This window comes from Drosophila miranda, chromosome XR (assembly GCF_003369915.1).
Source record: "Drosophila miranda strain MSH22 chromosome XR, D.miranda_PacBio2.1, whole genome shotgun sequence".
In the NCBI taxonomy this organism is placed as follows: Eukaryota; Metazoa; Arthropoda; class Insecta; order Diptera; family Drosophilidae; genus Drosophila; species Drosophila miranda.
Window position 1 is genome coordinate 46,545,918 of NC_046674.1, and position 14,495 is coordinate 46,560,412.

At 38.4% G+C, this 14,495-nt stretch overlaps 1 protein-coding gene across 1 annotated transcript; it reads right to left on the reverse strand.

Annotated features, from left to right (window-relative positions):
- Positions 1-12,533: 12,533 nt before the first annotated feature.
- On the reverse strand, positions 12,534-13,529 carry LOC117186697. The gene is made up of 2 exons (XM_033387780.1): positions 12,651-13,529; positions 12,534-12,614 (listed from the first exon to the last, which is right to left on the reverse strand). The coding sequence occupies exons 1-2, from the start codon at positions 13,524-13,526 to the stop codon at positions 12,534-12,536; spliced, it is 957 nt and encodes a 318-aa protein (XP_033243671.1). The 5' UTR covers positions 13,527-13,529.
- Between the last annotated feature and the right edge of the window lie 966 nt (positions 13,530-14,495).

A 14,495-nucleotide genomic window follows, 5' to 3' on the forward strand; every position in this document is an offset into this window, starting at 1 on the left:
CCTCAACCCTCCAATACTACAAGGATGCAGGCTCTCCTTTAGCGACAGTGCCAGTTACTTAGGGTTGGTAATTGACAAGAAGCTTAGCTGGAACCTGAATGTCAAAGACAGAGTGAAGAAGGCAATGACTGCACTCTACACATGCAAAAAAGCTATTGGGCTAAGATGGGGTATGATCCCAAGCATAGTCCAATGGATATATCAAGCTATAGTTAGACCAATACTACTCTACGGAGTTACGGTGTGGTGGCCGGCCCTATCAAAAAGGGCGATCACCAAGCAACTGGGCAAAGTCCAGCGGACTGCCGCCCTATGCATCAGCGAAGCTCTTCGCACCACCCCAAATGATGCGCTAAATGCCATCCTATGCCTACAGAGCCTTGACCTCGCAGGAAAGGAACGGGCAGAAGCAGCAGCAATACGTCTAAGAGACTCAGATCAATGGGTGACACAGTGCATAGGTCACTCAGCCATATTAAATAATAGCAGTACCGTCCCCTCAAAAACAGACTACCAAGTTCCAAGAGAGTACACAGACACTCCCTTCGACACAATCATCCCTCACAGAGACGAATGGCTCGAGGGACTCCCAGGCCCAGATGGGGCCATAAACATCTTCACAGATGGATCAAAGCTGGACGACAGAGTCGGAGGGGGAATCTACTCTGAACAGCTAAGCATAAGGCATTCCTTCAGACTCCCAGATCATTGCAGTGTCTTTCAAGCGGAAGTCATAGCAATCAGGGAGGCTCTAGACTGCCTACAAGCGGCTGCCGTCACGGCAACCAAGCTAAACATTTATAGCGACAGCCAGGCTGCGATCAAATCGCTAAGCGCGATTTCCTCGAACTCGGCCACCGTGGCAGACTGCCGCAAATCTCTGCACGAGATGGCTCAGCAATTTGCTATTAGCCTGATTTGGGTCCCGGGCCACCGGGACATCGAGGGCAACTGTATAGCGGACGAGCTGGCCAGATCTGGCACTACGATCCGCCTTCTCCAAGACAAGGAGGATATCTGTATGCCAATGGCCACCTGTAAGCTCATTATAAGGGAGCAATACAAGCGACTAAACAACGATATGTGGCAAACAGTGCCACGATGTCGCACAACTCGGCAAACATGGCCGACCATGGACATGAAGCGCACCTCCGAGCTCCTCAAGTTAAGCAGGAAAAGGTGCAGCGTAGTCACACGTTCCCTCACGGGACACTGGCTAATAGGCACCCACGCTAACAGGCTGGGGGTCCCACATAACGATTTTTGTCGCAGCTGTAGAGACGAGGAAGAGGAGGAGACAGTGGAACATCTGTTCTGCTCCTACCCAGCTCTCAGCAGAAGAAGGCTACAGCACCTGGGCTCAGCCTTTCTACACGACATCTCAGAGATGTCCAAACTATGTCCCAGGAGGATAGCGAACTTTGTGAGAGCATCTGGATGGGATAATTGCTGACAGGAAGTCTCACAACGCAGGAAGGAAATGATCCTATGCGGTATCACAACGGGCCGAAACCGGCCTAAGTGTGACGGGTTCCGAGCGAGCCTGGCAGCCGCCTCAACCTAACCAACCTAACCTAACAAAAACCTGTCGTTTTTTAAAACTTTTTCGATTACATAGGGGCCTTTGTTTTTGGGGATTAGTTTTTTAGATGCTCCCACTGTGCAATCAAAATTTTTAACCATCACATAGTCTCCTTCCTTGTAATCCTTAGGTTTCTTTAAGCCCTTGTCATATTGCTTTTTGTTGCACGCTTGAGCTATCTCTATATTTTTCGCCGCTTTATCTCTTAATTCTGTTAGATCTTTGTTTTCTTGTACTTCATTTAACTCTTCTAGTTTTTCTTTTAATTCGTCTACAATTTTTCCTCTCTGTTCTATGCCGAATAAAAGTTTACAAGGCACTTGCTTTGTGCTCCTGTGCTGTGTGTTATTTAATGCATGTTATACTTTGTCTATTACTGCATCCCAATGTATACCCTTTTCTGGTTCTACTAATTTCGCTATCATTGGCCCAAGGCTTCTATTGACTCTTTCCACCTGACCATTTGCTTGAGGCGATCCGGTAGCGATTTTAATGTGTTTGATATCAGTCTCTGTCATGAACTCGTCGAATTCGTTTGATGTGAAGCAACTCCTTCGATCTGAAATTATGCATTTGGGTTTGCTGTATGCTCTAAAGTAGTCATTTAACGAAACGATGACCTCTCGTGTATTCGTTGTTCGTGTTGTATATAAACGCACGAGCTTTGTAAAAGCATCAACAACTACTAATATGTGCTTTTTTGATCTACCCGAGTCAACCGGACCGTAATGATCGATGTGGATTAGCTCAAATGGCATATTTCCTTTTGGAATAGAGTGTAAATATCCTTCTTTCCTGATTTAGGCGAAAACGCAACGCACTTCAAACAATTTTCAATGTGACCGGAACATTTTTCTTTAACGTTTGGAAACCAATAACTTTTGTTAATTATGTTTGTCATTTTGTCTCTACCTATATGTCCTAATAGACATAGAATAATAATAATCTACATGTTGCATTCTGCTGCCTTCTCTATGGCTCAGCTCAAAATCACAATTTTGCAGCTCTAAAGCCCATCTGGCAATACGCGGGTTGAGTTCAATTTTGTTGAGCGTTAACGTAAGGGAATTGCCATCAGTCACAATCTTGAACCGTTTTCCATATAAATATATGCGAAACCTGCGCAGTGCGTAAATAATTGCCATTGTTTCCAGCTCAAAGCTGTGATAATTTGATTCCGCTGCAGTTGTTCGCTTAGAAAAATAAAAAAGTGGATGCAGTTTTCCGTCGTCTTTCTTTTGAAGTAACACTGCCCCACAGTGCAGTTCTATCTCGTTTTTATGACTATAAATTGATAAAATGGGTGTCTGCATTAACATTTCCTTCAGCATTGTAAAGCAATTTAATTCATTTTCACCAAATTGAAATTTGGTATCCTTTCTCAAAAGATCGTAAAGCGGTTTGGCAACAGTTGAGAAATCTTTTATAAATCTCCTGAAGTAGGAGCATAAGCCGAGAAAACTTTGCACAACCTGTACTTTGTCTGGGATTGGAAAGTTTTTGATTGCTTCTAATCCTCTGTCATCTGCTGTTATACCTTGCCCATTTATTAAAAACCCCAGATATTTTATGTTTGATTGTAAGAACTCACATTTGTTTATTCGCAATTCTAAATTGTTTTTCGCTAATCTAATGAAGACTTCCTTTAGCGTTTCTAAGTGTTCCTGTGTATTTCTGCTGGCAACCATTATGTCGTCCATGTAAACAATAACTTTATCATCTCTAATCAAATCATCGAATATCTTGTTAACGAACCTTTTAAACACTGCTGATGCCGTTTTCAGACCCTGCGGCATTCTGAGGAACTCGAATTGTCCTAAAGGTGTCACGAACGATGTATATTTAATCGATTCCTCATTAACAAACACATGAAAGTAACCATTTTTGAGGTCAAGCTTCGTAAAGATCTTTTTGTTGGCTAGTTTGTCGAGCAAGTCATCGATGAGGGGAATGGGATAGTTGTCCTTAATCAAAGTCTTGCTAAGTTTTCTAAAATCTATACATAACCTTAAATCCCCTGTTTTCTTTTTAACCAATACGATAGGGGAAGCGTATTCGGAATCACTTGGACGTATTATCCCGTTCTTTAAATATTCGTCTAATAATTGTTGCAATTTATCTTTTTCGCTACATGACAATCGCCTTGGAGCACAGCTAAACGGTTTTGATTTTTCTAAATTGAGTTTTATCTAGTAATTAACTAAAGGTTCCTTTGGCCTTACAGTGTTTACATAATAGTCTTCGATTGTTTGCCTTAGTTGACATTTTAGCTCCTGACTTATATTTTCTCCGCAGATGTAATCGACTTTTTCATCTTCCAAATACTTGATATTAAAAATGTCTGGAGCAATGATTTCTTTGTATGTGTCCTCAGCTTTGCTACTAACGATTCCATCAGTAACGACCGCATCGTCATTTATCGAAGTACCTGTTTCACTTATATAACTGATTGGTCTGGTATGATCGATCAAATTTTCAGTACCTGCTTTACTAACTACTTCCGTAACAATTTCACTATCCTTGCTAACGTCTTCACTAACAATTTTATTATCATCGTTACTAACGGTATAACTAATAATTTCATCAATCTTTTTACTAATTGTGTCACTAACAGTTTTATCCATTTTTTTTACTAACGGTATCACTAACAATTTTATCAATCTCTTTACTAACGGTATCACTAACAATTTCATCAATCTTTTTTCTAACGGTATCACTAACAATTTCGTCAACTTTGGCTTCTTTATTCACCTCATCTCTAACTATTTTATTAGTGTTATCATTAAACTTTTCGTTTTTTCCTATACTCATGCGTTTGCCCATTGTTTTAATTTGCAGCTTATCACTTTCTATCGGTATTGCTGAATTATTACTTAATTGATTATTAACTTTCTCATTTACAGCGTCTAACGTAACCATTTTCAAAGTGTTTAGGTCCAAGCTTTGCGCGCATGCATTCATAAAATTTCTGCCAAGAACCACACCATGACTCATAGACTCGTTCGATACCATGTTCAAATGAAAAAAACATTTTATTTCTCCTTTCAAAACATAACATAACATTTTTCCAAATGTTTTCAATTGGCTTCGATTCAGCCCAAAATATGATTCAGAAACTGGCTCCAGGATGGTTTTTGTAGAAATTAAACTTTTCTTAACGAACGATATTGGACTCCCAGAGTCTATGAGGCATGCTGCAATTAATAGTGTTACAATCTTATTACATAAGAAAATCTTACAGTATCTTACATAATTGTTGTTGGTTACGCTTTTTCTCTCCGGGCATTGTCCGACTAGGTGGCCAAATGCCCCACATGCGTAGCAGGATACTCAAAATGAGTATTGGGGTATATTAGATTTGTGGTAAAATTGGATGTGTGTAACGTCCAGAAGTAATCGTTTCCGACCCCATAAAGTATATATATTCTTCATCAGCATCAATAGCCGAGTCGATTGAGCCATGTCTGTCTGTCCGTCTGTCCGTCCGTCCGTCTGTCCGTCTGTCCGTCTGTCCGTCCGTCCGTCTGTCCGTCCCCTTCAGCGCCTAGTGCTCAAAGACTATAAGAGCTAGAGCAACGATGTTTTGGATCCAAACTTCTGTGATATGTCACTGCTACACGAATATTTCAAAACTTTGCCCCGCCCACTTCCGCCCCCACAAAGAGCGAATTTACAATTTCGACGATACGAGAAAACTAAAAACGCAGAATCGTAGAAGATAACTATATCTTCTAGAATGCAAAATCTGAACCAGATCGTATAATTATTATAGCCAGAATCAAGAAAACAATTTCATTCTTTCTCGATCTGTCTCTCTCTAACACACAGGTTTCATGGTCGGTTTTGCCAATTGCAAAATATGAGTTCAAGGATCTCAGAACCCATAAGAGCTAGAGTAACCAAATTTGGTATCCACACTCCTGTGATATCGGACCTTGACCGTTTTGTGTCAAAATTTCGCCACACCCCCTTCCGCCCCCGCAAAGGACGAAAATCTGGGGCATCCATAAATCTCAGAGACTATTAAGGCTGGAGTAACCAAATTTGGTATCCACACTCCTTTTAGATCTCACTATAATACGTATATCTCAGAATTTCGCCCCACCCCTTCAACCCCCACAAAATACGAAAATCTGTTGCATCCACAATATTGCAGATTCGAAAAAACTAAAAACGCAGAATCATAGATAACGACCATATCTATCAGATTGCTGAATCTGGATCAGATCAGATCAGATCATTTTAATAGCCAAAAGGAACAAATCAATTTGCACTGGCTACGCAGCGCCCGACGTCACGCTCAAACTGATTTTCTGTCTCTCTCGCACGCACTCTTTGTCGTGTTGTTTAATATTAGCGGCGTTTGCCGGAGGAGAGCCATACTGACTTAGTATCGGGTATAACTGTAGAGTTGCGGTGTCCGCAGCAACTCACAACGTTCCCCCTCGTTGTTTTTTCGTTTGTGCGTTTATTCATGCTGTGAATTTCAAACATATTTTTATTTATTATTCTCTTTCTTTTTTAAATTGAAAATTCAGAAATGTAAAAAAATTTTCATTTATCTAATAATGATGAAATATTCTTATGTATGTATGGCCACACTAAAAACGCTTATGAAATATAAAGTTTTAACCTATCCTTATGAACTTTTTGTTGTTTATTTCTATTGTCTTTAATAAAAATTTTGTTATTATCTTCTACTGATACTACTGTATAGGGCCTGAGTATTTTGGGTCCAATTAATGGCCAGTTTAATTTTTTAATAAAACCTTAACTTCTATTTTTGCAGTAAAGTTTATAACTTTTTTATCGTAATGTTCTTTATTTTTACTATTAAGTTTGTCTAACATAACTCGTGCTAAATTTTGATTTTTTAGCATAATCATCTATGTTATATAGGGGGTCCATTCTATCTATACTATTAAAATGTGTCGGTAAGTTTGGAGTCTTACCGAAAATTTGCTCATATTGACAATATTCATATGCCATAGAGGGTGTTATGCTGTAGCCATACATCCCAATCTGTTTTATCGGTTGAGATGTATGAGCGTATGAACTCATTAAATGTTCTGTGGCTTCGCTCTACAGTTCCTACAGTTTAGTGATGATGTGCAGTAGATGTAATGTTTTGAATATTTAAGTATTTACATAAATCTTCAATTATTGAGTTATTGTATTCTCTTCCCATGTCCGTAATGAACGTTTTCATTGGACCGTACTTTAGAATAAAATCTTCAAAAATAGCTTTAGCTACTGTTTTTGCACTTTTGTTCTTTATTGGTATGGCAACAAGGTATTTTGTTAGGTCTCATATTAAGGTGAGTGCGTACTCATTTCCTTGTTCTGATTTGGGAAGTGGACCGATCGTATCCACAATTACCCTGTCGAAAGTCATGTGTGGTGTTTGTGGGATAGTCATTGGAGTCTTGGTATGTTGAGTCGTTTTGGACATTTGACATTTTGGACACTTTCCTACATAATTTTCAATTTGTCGTGACATATTTTTCTAATAATAATAATTATCTTTGCTAACGTTTTAGCTATACCTGTATGACCTAATTGTATTGGATCGTCATGGAATGTAGACAATATCTGTTCTTTTTCTTTATTTTCTTGTATTGTGGTCACCGGCTTGAGTAGCGCTACTGTTAAGTTCTTTAATATTTTTGAAAGAATCTATTGAAATGCATTCAAAGATTTCTTCGTTCGGTGCCATTTTGAGTTGGCTGATGTTATTTATACCGGCTTCTTTTTCAAGCCTTTGGAAAAATTGACCTAAGTCGAAGGTTCCATTGGTATAAAGATCGCTAACTTTAATTCTTACAATTATACTTTGGTGCCTGGTAGTGACTTTCAGGACTTTTGTTTGTATTTCTTTGAGTTTTTGAATGGTTATTCTTGATAACGCATCCGCTACATGATTATACTTTCCCTTAAGATACTCTACTGTAAACTCGAACTCTTCTAAATCAAGTCTCATTCTAGTTAATTTTTATGTAGGGTTAACCATTAAAAATAGGTAAGTTAACGGTCTGTGTTCTGTTTTGACTGTGAAGTGTCTACCATATATATATGGTTTGAAGTGATTAATCGGCCAATGAATTGCTGATAGCTCTTGTTCTGTGGTTGACTTATTACTTTCAGCTTTAGTGAAGCTGCGGGATGCATATGCTACAGGTGCAGGTACTACAGCAGTTAAAACTGCTTCACATGCCTCTTTGGTAGCATCTGTGATTATGCAAAATCTTTGCTAAAATCGGGGTATTGTAGTCAAGTTGGATTCATTAATGATGTTTTAAGGTGCTCAAAGGTATGCTGGCAATCAGCTGTCCATTCGAATTTTACATCTTTCTTACATAATCTTGTTATGTGACGTGAATAATCAAATTTTTAATGAAACGTATATAGTAGTTACAAATTGGAACAATTCGTCTAGCACTATCTGTGTCCGTAGGGCCTGGGTATTTCCTAATAACATCGTATTTGGTGTCGTCAGGCAGTACCTTTATCAGTGCATTTGTGTCCAAAAAAAGTGACCTCCCTCATGAAGAATGAGCACTTAACTGGGTTCAACTTAATGTTGTTTTTTCTGCATAGATTGAAAACGTTTGTAAGACTTTTAGTCATATGCTTTTCATATCAAACAATGACAATCAAGTCATCCATGTATAGGAATGCTTGAGATGGTTTGAGACCAGTGAAGGCGATTGTCTTCATTCTATAGAAAGAATTAGGCGCTATTTTTAAACCATAAGGTAATTGTGGAAGAGCCATTGCTCGTAGAAAAAGACGAATTGAATTTTCTTCAAGTTCTATTTGATGGAATCCAGACATTAGATCTAGACACGAGAAGTGTTTTATTCGGCCTAATTGATCAAGAATATCATCTGTTCTTGGAAGTGGAAATTTGTCAGCTAATAATTTTGTATTCATTTGGCGATAGTCTATTACTAAACGCCATCTTTTCTCCGTTGAACCTGGTAAAGATTATTATGTTACTAACAGTAACGGGCTATTATATTCAGACACAGAAGGTTCTACTATTTTGTCATTAACAAGTTTAGATACTTGTTTAGTTATTTCGGCTTGCTGTGAATGAGGAACTCTATAGTTCTTAGTATAACTTGGTTCATCATCTTTCAATCTTAATTTCTGCTGGTAGAAGTTATTGGTTGTGATTGGTTCTGTGTTCAATCCAAAAATATCAGTATACTTTGAATATAATTCTGTCATTATTTTCTTATATGTTGGTGGGAAGCTCTTCTTTAATTTAGTGAGAATTGATTCTGCTCTTTAAGGGTCGTATATTTATATTTAAAATTTTGTAGCTGTCGGTTGTGTTTAATATTCGTATGCATTTTTTGAATCTGAAATTGAATTTCCAACAAATATGCCATCTCCTATCGATCCGTCTCCTGGGATCGGAAAATTGTTTTCTACTATATGAAAATTATGTGGTATTATGAAGTTAGAAGTTTGCATTTCGAGGAATGGTGAACCTAAGGAGTTCAATGATCCTTTACCTATTCCTGTAATTTGGGTTATGTTATCATAATCAATATCTAAAAATTGATCAGAATTTTCATTTATGACTGAAATGTCAGCTCCTGTATCGATTAAAAATATTAATTTCCTGAAAACACTGTCATTGTGTATGCTGACTAATATGTTTAAATTAAGATTGATGGTGTGAACTGTTTCTATTGGTTCTGAGCACTTAAGGGGACTTATTGGTTTTCCGACGTGCTTTGGGCCTGTCGTACATACCCGTTTTGTCTGAAATGGTTTGATCTTTTTTTATTTTTATTTATTTATTTATTAAAATAACAATTATCTGTTAATAATGGTACTTAATTATGTGAGAGTGAAATAGGATGGACGATTTACTTTTCCAAACACGTCTTTATTTAACTCATCCGCCATTTAGAATGAACGAGCGTCGATCTACATACTTTTCATGTGCCCGTATCTTCGGTATTCTTCTGGGGTGGCCGTACATTTATGGATTCTTAATCTAAGCTAGGGATGCCGTATTGGCTGATATAGGTTGTAATGGGGCTGCCGTACTGAGTGATAGGGGTTATCCTACCACAACTCGGCCATCCTGACTGCTGGATCACCTGATCCACTTAAAGATAAGGAAATTCTATTGTGGATAACAATATACTTAGCATATATTACATTTTTTCTTTATATGTATGTATATATATTAGCTTTTATTTCTGTTTTATGTTTTTGATACTCCAAACACCTTGATATGGGTTACGGGATACTTGAAAACCTTCTACATCTTTTAACAAAAACCTGTCGTTTTTTAAAACTTTTTCGATTACATAGGGGCCTTTGTTTTTGGGGATTAGTTTTTTAGATGCTCCCACTGTGCAATCAAAATTTTTAACCATCACATAGTCTCCTTCCTTGTAATCCTTAGGTTTCTTTAAGCCCTTGTCATATTGCTTTTTGTTGCACGCTTGAGCTATCTCTATATTTTTCGCCGCTTTATCTCTTAATTCTGTTAGATCTTTGTTTTCTTGTACTTCATTTAACTCTTCTAGTTTTTCTTTTAATTCGTCTACAATTTTTCCTCTCTGTTCTATGCCGAATAAAAGTTTACAAGGCACTTGCTTTGTGCTCCTGTGCTGTGTGTTATTTAATGCATGTTATACTTTGTCTATTACTGCATCCCAATGTATACCCTTTTCTGGTTCTACTAATTTCGCTATCATTGGCCCAAGGCTTCTATTGACTCTTTCCACCTGACCATTTGCTTGAGGCGATCCGGTAGCGATTTTAATGTGTTTGATATCAGTCTCTGTCATGAACTCGTCGAATTCGTTTGATGTGAAGCAACTCCTTCGATCTGAAATTATGCATTTGGGTTTGCTGTATGCTCTAAAGTAGTCATTTAACGAAACGATGACCTCTCGTGCATTCGTTGTTCGTGTTGTATATAAACGCACGAGCTTTGTAAAAGCATCAACAACTACTAATATGTGCTTTTTTGTTCTACCCGAGTCAACCGGACCGTAATGATCGATGTGGATTAGCTCAAATGGCATATTTCCTTTTGGAATAGAGTGTAAATATCCTTCTTTCCTGATTTAGGCGAAAACGCAACGCACTTCAAACAATTTTCAATGTGACCGGAACATTTTTCTTTAACGTTTGGAAACCAATAACTTTTGTTAATTATGTTTGTCATTTTGTCTCTACCTATATGTCCTATTTCGTTGTGATATTTATATAAAACGTGGTCTTCCATATCTGTTGGAGCATAGAATAATAATAATCCACATGTTGCATTCTGCTGCCTTCTCTATGGCTCAGCTCAAAATCACAATTTTGCAGCTCTAAAGCCCATCTGGCAATACGCGGGTTGAGTTCAATTTTGTTGAGCGTTAACGTAAGGGAATTGCCATCAGTCACAATCTTGAACCGTTTTCCATATAAATATATGCGAAACCTGCGCAGAGCGTAAATAATTGCCATTGTTTCCAGCTCAAAGCTGTGATAATTTGATTCCGCTGCAGTTGTTCGTTTAGAAAAATAAAAAAGTGGATGCAGTTTTCCGTCGTCTTTCTTTTGAAGTAACACTGCCCCACAGTGCAGTTCTATCTCGTCTTTATGATTATAAATTGATAAAATGGGTGTCTGCATTAACATTTCCTTCAGCATTGTAAAGCAATTTAATTCATTTTCACCAAATTGAAATTTGGTATCCTTTCTCAAAAGATCGTAAAGCGGTTTGGCAACAGTTGAGAAATCTTTTATAAATCTCCTGAAGTAGGAGCATAAGCCGAGAAAACTTTGCACAACCTGTACTTTGTCTGGGATTGGAAAGTTTTTGATTGCTTCTAATCCTCTGTCATCTGCTGTTATACCTTGCCCATTTATTAAAAACCCCAGATATTTTATGTTTGATTGTAAGAACTCACATTTGTTTTTTCGCAATTCTAAATTGTTTTTCGCTAATCTAATGAAGACTTCCTTTAGCGTTTCTAAGTGTTCCTGTGTATTTCTGCTGGCAACCATTATGTCGTCCATGTAAACAATAACTTTATCATCTCTAATCAAATCATCGAATATCTTGTTAACGAACCTTTTAAACACTGCTGATGCCGTTTTCAGACCCTGCGGCATTCTGAGGAACTCGAATTGTCCTAAAGGTGTCACGAACGATGTATATTTAATCGATTCCTCATTAACAAACACATGAAAGTAACCATTTTTGAGGTCAAGCTTCGTAAAGATCTTTTTGTTGGCTAGTTTGTCGAGCAAGTCATCGATGAGGGGAATGGGATAGTTGTCCTTAATCAAAGTCTTGCTAAGTTTTCTAAAATCTATACATAACCTTAAATCCCCTGTTTTCTTTTTAACCAATACGATAGGGGAAACGTATTCGGAATTACTTGGACGTATTATCCCGTTCTTTAAATATTCGTCTAATAATTGTTGCAATTTATCTTTTTCGCTATATGAAAATCGCCTTGGAGCACAGCTAAACGGTTTTGATTTTTCTAAATTGAGTTTTATCTAGTAATTAACTAAAGGTTCCTTTGGCCTTACAGTGTTTACATAATAGTCTTCGATTGTTTGCCTTAGTTGACATTTTAGCTCCTGACTTATATTTTCTCCGTCGACTTTTTCATCTTCCAAATACTTGATATTAAAAATGTCTGGAGCAATGATTTCTTTGTATGTGTCCTCAGCTTTGCTACTAACGATTCCATTAGTAACGACCGCATCGTCATTTATCGAAGTACCTGTTTTACTTATATAACTGATTGGTCTGGTATGATCGATCAAATTTTCAGTACCTGCTTTACTAACTACTTCCGTAACAATTTCACTATCCTTGCTAACGTCTTCACTAACAATTTTATTATCATCGTTACTAACGGTATAACTAATAATTTCATCAATCTTTTTACTAATTGTGTCACTAACAGTTTTATCCATTTTTTTTACTAACGGTATCACTAACAATTTTATCAATCTCTTTACTAACGGTATCACTAACAATTTCATCAATCTTTTTACTAACGGTATCACTAACAATTTCGTCAACTTTGGCTTCTTTAATCACCTCATCTCTAACTATTTTATTAGTGTTATCATTAAACTTTTCGTTTTTTCCTATACTCATGCGTTTGCCCATTGTTTTAATTTGCAGTTTATCACTTTCTATCGGTATTGCTGAATTATTACTTAATTGATTATTAACATTCTCATTTACAGCGTCTAACGTAACCATTTTCAAAGTGATTAGGTCCAAGCTTTGCGCGCATGCATTCATAAAATTTCTGCCAAGAACCACACCATGACTCATAGACTCGTTCGATACCATGTTCAAATGAAAAAAATATTTTATTTCTCCTTTCAAAACATAACATAACATTTTTCCAAATGTTTTCAATTGGCTTCGATTCAGCCCAAAATATGATTCAGAAACTGGCTCCAGGATGGTTTTTGTAGAAATTAAACTTTTCTTAACGAACGATATTGGACTCCCAGAGTCTATAAGGCATGCTGCAATTAATAGTGTTACAATCTTATTACATAAGAAAATCTTACAGTATCTTACATAATTGTTGTTGCTTACGCTTCTTCTCTCCGGGCATTGTCCGAATAGGTGGCCAAATGCCCCACATGCGTAGCAGGATCCAGGCTCCCTTTTTGGCTTGAAGCAGTCCTTGGCGAAGTGACCACGTGAGTTGCAGTTGGCGCAGCGTAAGCCCTTGTTAGCTGCAGCATCTGCCGAGACGGGTGTGGCATACTGCTTCCGCTGCGGAAGGCGGATTTCCGAGAATGCACGTAGAATTTGCTTCAGATCCGAGAAGCACTGAATGCGAGCCTGATCTCGCAAGCCCGAAGCCGGAATTCCATCGATTATCTTTTCGTTCAACTCCTCTGTGTCTATGTTGATGTTTCTAGCCAGCATCATTTTTCTTCAAAATATGTGGCAAAATTTTCTTCTGAACGCCATTGACGATTTTGGAATCTGTCTCTTTGTTCTCCTTTGGACAAGGTTGCCCCAAATGCCACGATCAATTGCTCGCACAAGTAATGAGCTGATTACAAGATACGTGCGGGATCTGCATGGAGCCAACTCTGAGCGTTTCCTTTGAGCTTAGCAATCAGCAGCATTCGTTTAGTGATGTTGTCCAGCTTGTAGATTTCGGCAATATTCTCCAGCTGTATGACCCAGTTTTTGGCGCACTGTGTCCCGTCGAATTCCAAAGTCACTTCCTTTGCCAATGTGAGCGATGTTGCCGAAGATCCCCATATGTTATTTACATTTGTGTCCTGACGTTTTGCAACACTGTCTGAATTGTAGCCTTTCCCATCACTGTGGTCTATGGTGCTGTTAACATTGGTGCTGTTAGCGCAGCCACTGTTAACTGTGGTGCTGTTAGCGCTGCCACTGTTATCGATATCGGTAGCTTCGTTGCCTTCGTTGATGACGTCATTGGCTTGGCCGCCATGCACGATCTTGTTTATTTCGTCATGAATTTTTTTCAGCAAGACTCTGCCTGCATCTATCTCTGCGCGTAGTTTTATCAGGGCGTCGTTCTCGGCTTGTACTGCGCTTGGCTGGTCCGTGTATAGTAGAAATTCCTCCTGCATGTCTTGAATCGATGGTGCTGCCTCTTCTACGACTGGCGGCGCCATAGTTGGTGCTTCCTCTGCCAACTGCTGCTGCTCCGCTTGGCCGATCGAACCTTCTGGTGGGTCGCCGCGTGCGTTTGGTTGAATAACACGTGCGACCAGTTCGGCTTTCGAGCCTTGGGTTGATAGCCCGAGTCCAGACAGCCACCTTTTTAGTTGCACTACCGAGAATTGGTTTAATTCGATGTCGCACATTGTGAGTAGATCCCACTTCTGAGATTCTGAGAGTGAAATAGGATGGACG